We start from the raw sequence: 9437 nt of genomic DNA, 5'->3' as shown, positions 1-9437 counted from the left end.
TGGTATAGCCCCCATATAACGGTACCTCCCGATGTTCGGTATTTTGATGGTTTTGCCTCATTTTTTCACTGATTTGTCTAAAAATTGGCATTTGTGAGTCATAATGGGTCCTTGTTCGTGTGGCGAAACATTGTATGTATAGGTCCACGTTTTGGTATAGCCCTCATATAATGGTACCTCCCGATATTCGATATTTTGATTATTTTTGCCACATCTTTTTAACGGATTTGTCTAAAAATTGGTATTTGTTGGTCATAATGGGTTCAAGCTCCGGTGGCGAAACATTGCATGTATGGGTCCATGATTTGGTATAGCCCCCATATAACGGTACCTCCCGATATTCGGTATTTTGATGATTTATGCCACATTTTTTCACGGATTTGTCTGAAAATTGGTATTTGTAGGTCATAACGGGTCCCTGTACGTGTGGTAAAACATTGCATGTATAGGTCCACGTTTTGGTATAGCCCCCAAATAATGGTACCTCCCGATATTCGATTTTTTGATTATTTTTGCCACATTTTTTTAACGGATTTGTCTAAAAATTGGTATTTATTGGTCATAATGGGTTCCAGATCCGGTGGCGAAACATTGCATGTATGGGTCCATGATTTGGTATAGCCCCCATATAACGGTACCTCCCGATGTTCGGTATTTTGATGGTTTTGCCTCATTTTTTCACTGATTTGTCTAAAAATTGGCATTTGTGAGTCATAATGGGTCCTAGTTCGTGTGGCGAAACATTGTATGTATAGGTCCACGTTTTGGTATAGCCCCCATATAATGGTACCTCCCGATATTCGATATTTTGATTATTTTTGCCACATTTTTTTAACGGATTTGTCTAAAAATTGGTATTTGTTGGTAATAATTGTAACGCCCAAAAGTCATGCTTTCGTTTTTGGGGTACATTATTATTTTAAATACCATTTTTACTTACTTATGTTATATACATCAACTATGAATTATATTTTTTTGTTTGAAAATGAATTAAAATATTTAAGTTATGAATGAAACTAATAGCTACTCAGGGTCATGTAATTTAAATGTATTTGAATATTAACGGTCACACAGGTCCCCTAGTAGAAAGAAGTATACTTAAAATACAACATTGGAACCCCTGGTGGCAAATGGCGGAACTACGCAAAACTGTCAGATTGGGATCAGCTGCTGTCATGAGAAAACAACAAGCGTTGTCCAGCCAAAAAGGTATAAAAGGAGACGCATTTCACACAATCGGGATCAGTCTTCTGTTGATGGCTGGTAAGTCAAGTGTGATTGGGAGGAAGAAAAGGCGCGCAACCTCGGTTGAATTGAGTCTTAGTAAGCCAAACAATAAGCCTTGACTATTTGTGGTGACTGGACGGCGACTGAACGCAGGGTCAAGTGAGGGTTGTAGCAATACTCCCTATTCTTCGGGCTGCGTTGACGGCGACTGACGTACTCATCGGGCTGCTGCTGTGCCAAAGCTGCCGCCACCCGATTCGTCGTGCGCGTATTCATCAGGCCGCCGCTGTGCCAAGCTGCCGCCACTCCTACTCGCCGCTGACGTATTCATCGGGCCGCCGCTGTGCCAAGCTGCCACCACTGCTACCCGTTTATTAACATTTCGACTGAACTTTGTGATTTAGTGTTCCTCGTAAAACGTTCTGAACGTGATTTTATTGTGTTTAGTGTAGTGTTTAGTGTTATTTAAGGAAATAAATTTATAACGTTTTAAGAAAATATTTTTGCTTCGCTCTCTCTCTCTCTTTATGTCCTAACAAATAAATTTTTGTGACGACTCTGGCCCCCGCTGAACCTACCCCAGCTTCAAAGTGAAAACACGTCGTCACAATGGCGCCCGAGCAGGGACTATAAAAGAGAGAAAGAATAAATAAATGAGTGAACAATAATTAGACAAATACAGATGAAAACCCAGTGGAAAAAAAAAAACAGTTAAAAAAAAAAAAAAAACTGAAACAAGTAAAAATAATAATAAAAAAAAAAAAAAAAAAAAAAAAAAAATGTCAAACGAAAAGACAATGTTGAAGGTCTCCTGGGCCTATATGCTAAAGCAAGAAGACTTGGTAACATATCTTACTGAATTCAATCTTGATCCAGTTGGAAAAGTGGACGATCTCCGAAAAAGATGGGCTAAATTTCTCCACAACGACCATGAAGCCGATGTATACAGACGGCTTATAGAGTTGCAGAACAAACATGAAAGTACCAGTCCGACCAAATCGCCGACATTGCGAGCCGTCACAAAACAACCCCTTATAACCGTAACACCGTGTGGAGCAGAAGCAATAGTATTATCCCCAATAAAAACAGAGTACGCCCTTCCCCACATTTCCGCGGAAAGGTCACATGGAGAGTCAAGCACAGGGGTAACAAACGATCAAAAAGTACAGAAGATGTCGCCAACAAACCCCGAATATGGATTTCAAAAAGATTCTCCGCCCAAGCCATCCAATAATTCGTCGTTACTCGTAATTCTCGACCAAATCCGAAAATGGAATATTACTTTTGAAAATGGAATGGACCCTATTGGATTCGTAGAACGTGTAGAAGAAATGGCTGAAATGTACATCGTGGAATTGAATCAAATAATTAAAGTAATGCCAGAGTTGTTACGAGGTAAAGCTTTAATCTGGCTAAGGAACAACAACCGACACTGGACTACCTGGAACGAATTTAAGAGTGATTTTCTGAAATTCTTTTTGCCACCGAGATACTTTGAGAAATTGGAGGATGAAATTAGGAGAAGGATACAGCGTAATAAGGAGCCGTTTAAGGAATATGTACTCTCTATACAGCATCTTATGCAGCACACCAATATGACCGAAGAACAAAAATTGGAACGAATTTTTAGAAACGCGCATTCGGATTATCAATGGTACATTCGCCGTAAAGACTTTACCACACTTTCGGAATTGATCTCCTTGGCAGACGAACTCGAAAGCATACCAAATAATTCTCGGTCAGAACAGCCTCGAAATCAACAAAACTATAATCGACGTGCGGACAACTCTAGAAATAACCTGTATTGCACCAATCAAGGTGACCAAGTGCTAAACGAAAGCTCATCCAATCCAGAAACGCAGCAGGATGAACCCCCGGCAAAGAAGAGTAACCAGAATATTACCTCATTGCAATGTGAAGAATATCGCCTTACTGCAACTGTCTTAATAGAGGGGAAAGCTATTAAAGCAACTGTCGACACTGGTGCCACTAGCTGTTTTATAAAAAGAGAATTTGCGGAAAAAATCAAGAAAAGGTTTACTTATTCACGGCATGAGGCAAATGTTATCCTCGCAGACGGCACCACGGTGAACATCACAAGATCAACAGTGTTACCTGTTACATTTGGAAACCAAAGCTCAGATGTTACATTTCTCATCATGCCGCAATTCAAGGAAAACATCATATTGGGATTGGAATTTCTAAAACAGTTCCACACGACCATTCACTGCGCCGGTATAAGTGTCAAATTAAGTAAGCCAACCACATCAACGGAGCATTGTACCGTGGCTATAGGAGAGGAAACCCCATCAAAAGAGGTAATAGATACAATGACAGCTACGAATAATGTATCCCCCAGACCTAAATTCTTAAACGATGAATTGAGTAAAACGCAATGTGAGATCGTTGAAAATTTTCTGGCACAGGAACTCCCTAAGTTCCAACAATTAAATGGCCTATCGTCAATAGCTGAACATAAGATTGTAATGACCGACGATCGACCCATTAAATTAAGATATGCTCCGCGAAATCCTGCAATGCAAGCCGTGATTAATGCCGAAGTGAGAAAGCTCGAAGAACGAGGATGTATAGAGCCGTCTACAAGCCCATACTGTTTCCCCATCACATTAGTCAGAAAGAAAAATGGGAATTGGAGAACTTGTATGGATTTTCGCCAATTGAATAAACGTTCTGTTCCAGATGCCTACCCTTTACCCCGCATCGACACAATACTGAATCGACTACGGGATGCCAAATACGTGAGTAGCCTGGACCTTAAAGACGGATATTGGCAAATACCTATGGCGAAGGAGAGCAGAAAATACACGGCCTTTGCGGTAGCTGGTAAAGGTCTATATCAGTGGAAAGTGATGCCTTTCGGTTTGCATTCAGCACCGGCAACCTTCCAACGGGCATTAGATAGTGTGATTGGGCCTGAAATGGACCCCCACGCTTTTGCATACCTTGACGATATCATCGTCATTGGAAAAACGTTTGAGGAACACTTGCGGAACTTGAGAGAAGTGTTCAGAAGATTGCGATCAGCTAACCTGAGAATAAACATTGAGAAATGCGAATTTTTCAGAAAAGAAACGAAGTATTTAGGCCATGTTGTGAGTAGCGAGGGAATAAAGACGGATCCAGATAAAGTTGCCGCAATAGTGGAAATGAAACCTCCAACATCGGTAAAGGAGGTACGAAGATTTCTTGGAGTAGCATCTTGGTACCGAAGATTTGTCCCACAGTTTGCAACAATTTCACAACCATTGACTAGTCTTCTTAAAAAGGGAAAACATTGGAAATGGGGTCCCGAACAACAAGAAGCATTCTCAGACCTAAAAGCAAAGTTAACTGAAGCCCCCGTTCTGGCTTGTCCGGATTTCACAAAGACGTTCATATTGCAAACTGATGCCAGCAACTATGGCCTTGGAGCAGTTCTAACACAGGAGTTAGATAACGTGGAACGTGTCATAGCCTACGCCAGCAGACATTTAAAACAGGCTGAAAAGAACTACTCAGCGACTGAAAAGGAATGTCTAGCCATACTGTGGGGCATCAGACACATGAGACCCTATTTAGAGGGTTACCAGTTTATAGTTATTACCGATCATTTGGCCCTAAAATGGTTAAATTCTATTGAAAGCCCTACAGGTCGACTCGCACGTTGGGCTCTCGAGCTACAGCAATATAATTTTTTGATCAGATACCGTAGAGGAAAACAGAACGTTGTGGCGGATGCGCTTTCGAGAACACCTTTGGAAACGTTAGACCTAGCCACAGTAAAATATGACACCAGTCCGTGCCCATGGCTAGAAAAGTTGAAGGAAACCATAACCAAGAATCCGAAGAAGTATCCAGACTATACAATCATTGAGGGAAATGTTTATCGACATTTTCCCAAGCAAATAAACGATGAAGATTGCACACCATGGAAGCTGTGTGTGCCCACCGGATCAAGGATTCAGGTCCTTAGAGAAAATCATGACAGTGTCACCGGAGGTCATTTGGGAGTGCGAAAGACTAGCAACAAGGTGGCGAACCGATATTTTTGGCCTGGTATGTTCCAGGACATCAAACGTTATGTCCAGCAGTGCGAATGTTGCCAAAAATATAAAGTCAGCCAACAGAAACCAGCAGGGGAAATGTTGATAAGAATCCCGGAGGAACCATGGGCCACTATTTGTGCGGACTTCGTAGGACCCCTACCGCGATCTAAGCACGGTAACTCAATGCTACTCGTTATTATGGATAGATTCTCAAAATGGACGGAGTTGGTTCCATTGCGGAAGGCTACGACAGAGGGATTAATAAAGGCATGCAGAGAAAGAATTATTTCTAGATATGGGGTTCCAAAAATATTGATAACCGATAACGGAACCCAATTCACTAGCAACCAATTCGAAAAATTCCTAGCAGAAATGGGTATAAAGCATCAACTTACGGCTCCTTACACCCCGCAAGAGAACCCTACTGAAAGGACAAATCGGACAGTGAAAACAATGATAGCACAAGTTTCGAAACAACATAATACATGGGACGATATGCTGCCCGAAATAATGTTAGCCATAAACACTAGTGCATCAGAATCCACTGGATATTCGCCGGCATACCTGACACAAGGAAGAGAACCGCGACTGCCCCAGGCATTATATGATCAGCTCACAACAGGAACTGGTGCTAGAATAGTCTTACCAGAAGACCGTGCCCAGGAGTTGAAAGAAATATTTAAGATAGTGCGTCGAAACTTGGCAAAAGCATCTCAAAACCAGCGGAGACAGTACAACCTTAGACGACGAGTTTGGAAACCAAAGATTGGGGAGCAAGTTCTAGTTCGTCTACATCCTCAGTCGAAGGCCGTCGAAAATTTCGCCGCCAAACTAGCGCCCAAATACGGAGGGCCGTTTGTCGTACAAAAATTCCAATCTCCAGTAATCGTTGTAGTCCGAGGAAAAGACAACATCACCCGCGTCGCGCACTTAAGTGAAATTAAGCCTTTTTATGAAGAACAAAATTAAATTGTAGACATAGAAGTAGAATGTTGATTGTAGTTCCACTTACGTTTATGTGATGCCATTTCATTATAATTTCTTATTTTATTTTTAGACATTAAATTGACAATACCCAAACTAATCAGTGTCCTAATATAAGCCCATACTTCAAAGACCATCGCAATTCTCAAAATTTCAACATCACGATGGAGCAAGATAGCCCCAACACGAAAAAATTCAAACGGGCGAAGGAGAAATTTCGAGCTCATCTGGAACAAGTCGAGGCTCAAAGGCGAAGGACAATATTTTTAGACGAAGGTCCTAGTACCAGCCGAAAGAGGAGAACAAATCAATACCGTAAGCCCAATCCAAGAAAGGGTAGCAGTCAATCCTCATCGCCCCAGCACCAAATATTTTACCGAATGTGCAGCACAACCCCGAATGACGTTCCACAGCAAAAGTGTAACACGACCGAAAACAACAGCGACGATATCGATGAAACTGACTCTTTGAACGAGGAAACCCAGCCTAGTAGTGACGTCCCGCGTACACCAACCTACGCCCCGTGTTTTGGTTCGCCAAATAGCTTTAAGCCGGCTTCCGATGTGCTCTCAACACCCACTTCAAGGTGCTCAGAAATGCCTGCTACACCGGGTAAAGAATGGTGTCGTGACTCAGATGACGCATCAACTCTTCCTCGGCCCAATATGGAGGAGTCGGATGAATCTCAATCAAATTTCGAAATGGAGGAAGAATGTCGGCGTATGTTTTACGGTTACTTAGAAACCTCAGTGACTCGGCGAGCACAGTCACCCTTATCCTCGAATAATTCCTCGCTGGATGAGTCGGATAACGAAGATCAACGTTCCTCGTCTCCGCCAAAAAGGTATGGTCTGGGATTTGTCCGTCAGAAAGATAGCCAATACAAATATCTCGGATTTCGCTGTTATGAGAGAACAGTTACTGTGCAGCTTTTGGTCCCCGACTCCGGGGAAAATCCAATATATGAAATAACCAACCCACCGCCGGATAATCATCGTACGCCCTCACCCACACCCGCGATAGGGGAAGAGATCAACACCGAAGATATCCATTCAATATCCAACACCTCACACAAACATGAGGAGGTTCCTACTTCATCCTCACATGCTTTCGCACATTTAGAAGAAGACTCCAGATCGACCGCAAGTAGTTTTGTGACAGTTTCCGAAGATCCTAGTTCTGAGTGGTGGACCCAATGGCAGACGCTGGTTGGTGTTCCTCCATCATCACCGCTATATAACATAACCGAACAAGCAAATCTGTTGCATAGTGATGACGTACAAATTCCATCGCAATCCAATGCTGCCGTCATATCGGACGATCACAGGTCCCCCAACGTGAAGGAAGATAAATCATTACCAGGAACGCCGGGATACGTTGTCGAACTGTCATCACCATCGATATCTTCCCGATCGTCATCCTCATCCTCATCAGCCTCGTCGTCTTTATCGTCATCCTCATCCTCATCAGCCTCGCCGTCTCGCCTCGACAGACAATCCCGTGAACGATAACACATTTCTCGAACTGCCAAATTATCCCGAAAACCTACAAATCCGTATCGAGAAGTTTAAAAACAATTGGAAAAAGGGACACAAACTGAAGCGAATTGTTAAACAAGATGGCAAGCAGTACCGCATAATAATATCAGCAGACGGGGTAGTGAAGGTATCTCTCCGAACTTCTGCAATTGGTCTCTAACATACCTTCCTATTCGACCGAGATATAGTCGAACCAAAGTGCCCATGTCGGAGAAATAAAAGGTTACATAACACCCTAGGGCTTCCTGGCTATTGAAACCCAATAGCAATAGAGAAAGCAAATCAAGGAATCAAAAATCAGAGGGAGGAAGAGATGCCATGTAACGCCCAAAAGTCATGCTTTCGTTTTTGGGGTACATTATTATTTTAAATACCATTTTTACTTACTTATGTTATATACATCAACTATGAATTATATTTTTTTGTTTGAAAATGAATTAAAATATTTAAGTTATGAATGAAACTAATAGCTACTCAGGGTCATGTAATTTAAATGTATTTGAATATTAACGGTCACACAGGTCCCCTAGTAGAAAGAAGTATACTTAAAATACAACATTGGAACCCCTGGTGGCAAATGGCGGAACTACGCAAAACTGTCAGATTGGGATCAGCTGCTGTCATGAGAAAACAACAAGCGTTGTCCAGCCAAAAAGGTATAAAAGGAGACGCATTTCACACAATCGGGATCAGTCTTCTGTTGATGGCTGGTAAGTCAAGTGTGATTGGGAGGAAGAAAAGGCGCGCAACCTCGGTTGAATTGAGTCTTAGTAAGCCAAACAATAAGCCTTGACTATTTGTGGTGACTGGACGGCGACTGAACGCAGGGTCAAGTGAGGGTTGTAGCAATACTCCCTATTCTTCGGGCTGCGTTGACGGCGACTGACGTACTCATCGGGCTGCTGCTGTGCCAAAGCTGCCGCCACCCGATTCGTCGTGCGCGTATTCATCAGGCCGCCGCTGTGCCAAGCTGCCGCCACTCCTACTCGCCGCTGACGTATTCATCGGGCCGCCGCTGTGCCAAAGCCGCCGCCACCCTATTCGCCGCTCGCCTATTCATCGGGCCGCCGCTGTGCCAAAGCCGCCGCCACCCTATTCGTCGCTCGCCTATTCATCGGGCCGCCGCTGTGCCAAGCTGCCGCCACTACTATTCGTCGCTCGCCTATTCATCGGGCCGCCGCTGTGCCAAAGCCGCCGCCACCCTATTCGTCGCTCGCCTATTCATCGGGCCGCCGCTGTGCCAAGCTGCCGCCACTACTATTCGTCGCTCGCCTATTCATCGGGCCGCCGCTGTGCCAAAGCCGCCGCCACCCTATTCGTCGCTCGCCTATTCATCGGGCCGCCGCTGTGCCAAGCTGCCGCCACTCTATTCGTCGCTCGCCTATTCATCGGGCCGCCGCTGTGCCAAGCTGCCACCACTGCTACCCGTTTATTAACATTTCGACTGAACTTTGTGATTTAGTGTTCCTCGTAAAACGTTCTGAACGTGATTTTATTGTGTTTAGTGTAGTGTTTAGTGTTATTTAAGGAAATAAATTTATAACGTTTTAAGAAAATATTTTTGCTTCGCTCTCTCTCTCTCTTTATGTCCTAACAAATAAATTTTTGTGACGACTCTGGCCCCCGCTGAACCTACCCCAGC

General features: G+C 43.4%; 1 protein-coding gene across 1 annotated transcript; it reads left to right on the top strand.

Moving 5' to 3' along the window:
* Window positions 1-1014: 1014 nt before the first annotated feature.
* LOC131806269 (uncharacterized protein DDB_G0271670-like) lies at window positions 1015-7768 on the top strand. The gene is made up of 2 exons (XM_059130238.1): window positions 1015-1323; window positions 6331-7768. The coding sequence occupies exon 2, from the start codon at window positions 6422-6424 to the stop codon at window positions 7766-7768; it is 1347 nt and encodes a 448-aa protein (XP_058986221.1). The 5' UTR covers window positions 1015-1323; window positions 6331-6421.
* The last annotated feature ends 1669 nt before the right edge of the window (window positions 7769-9437 follow it).

The sequence above is a fragment of the Musca domestica genome, unplaced genomic scaffold, assembly GCF_030504385.1.
Source record: "Musca domestica strain aabys unplaced genomic scaffold, Musca_domestica.polishedcontigs.V.1.1 7, whole genome shotgun sequence".
In the NCBI taxonomy this organism is placed as follows: Eukaryota; Metazoa; Arthropoda; class Insecta; order Diptera; family Muscidae; genus Musca; species Musca domestica.
Note: the sequence above shows the minus strand (reverse complement) of the source record. Positions and strands in the feature narration are given on the sequence as shown.

What these genes read in the sequence shown, in the direction of transcription:
- LOC131806269 (XM_059130238.1), top strand. Translation starts at nt 6,422, where the DNA reads ATGGAGCAAGATAGCCCCAACACGAAAAAATTCAAACGGGCGAAGGAG.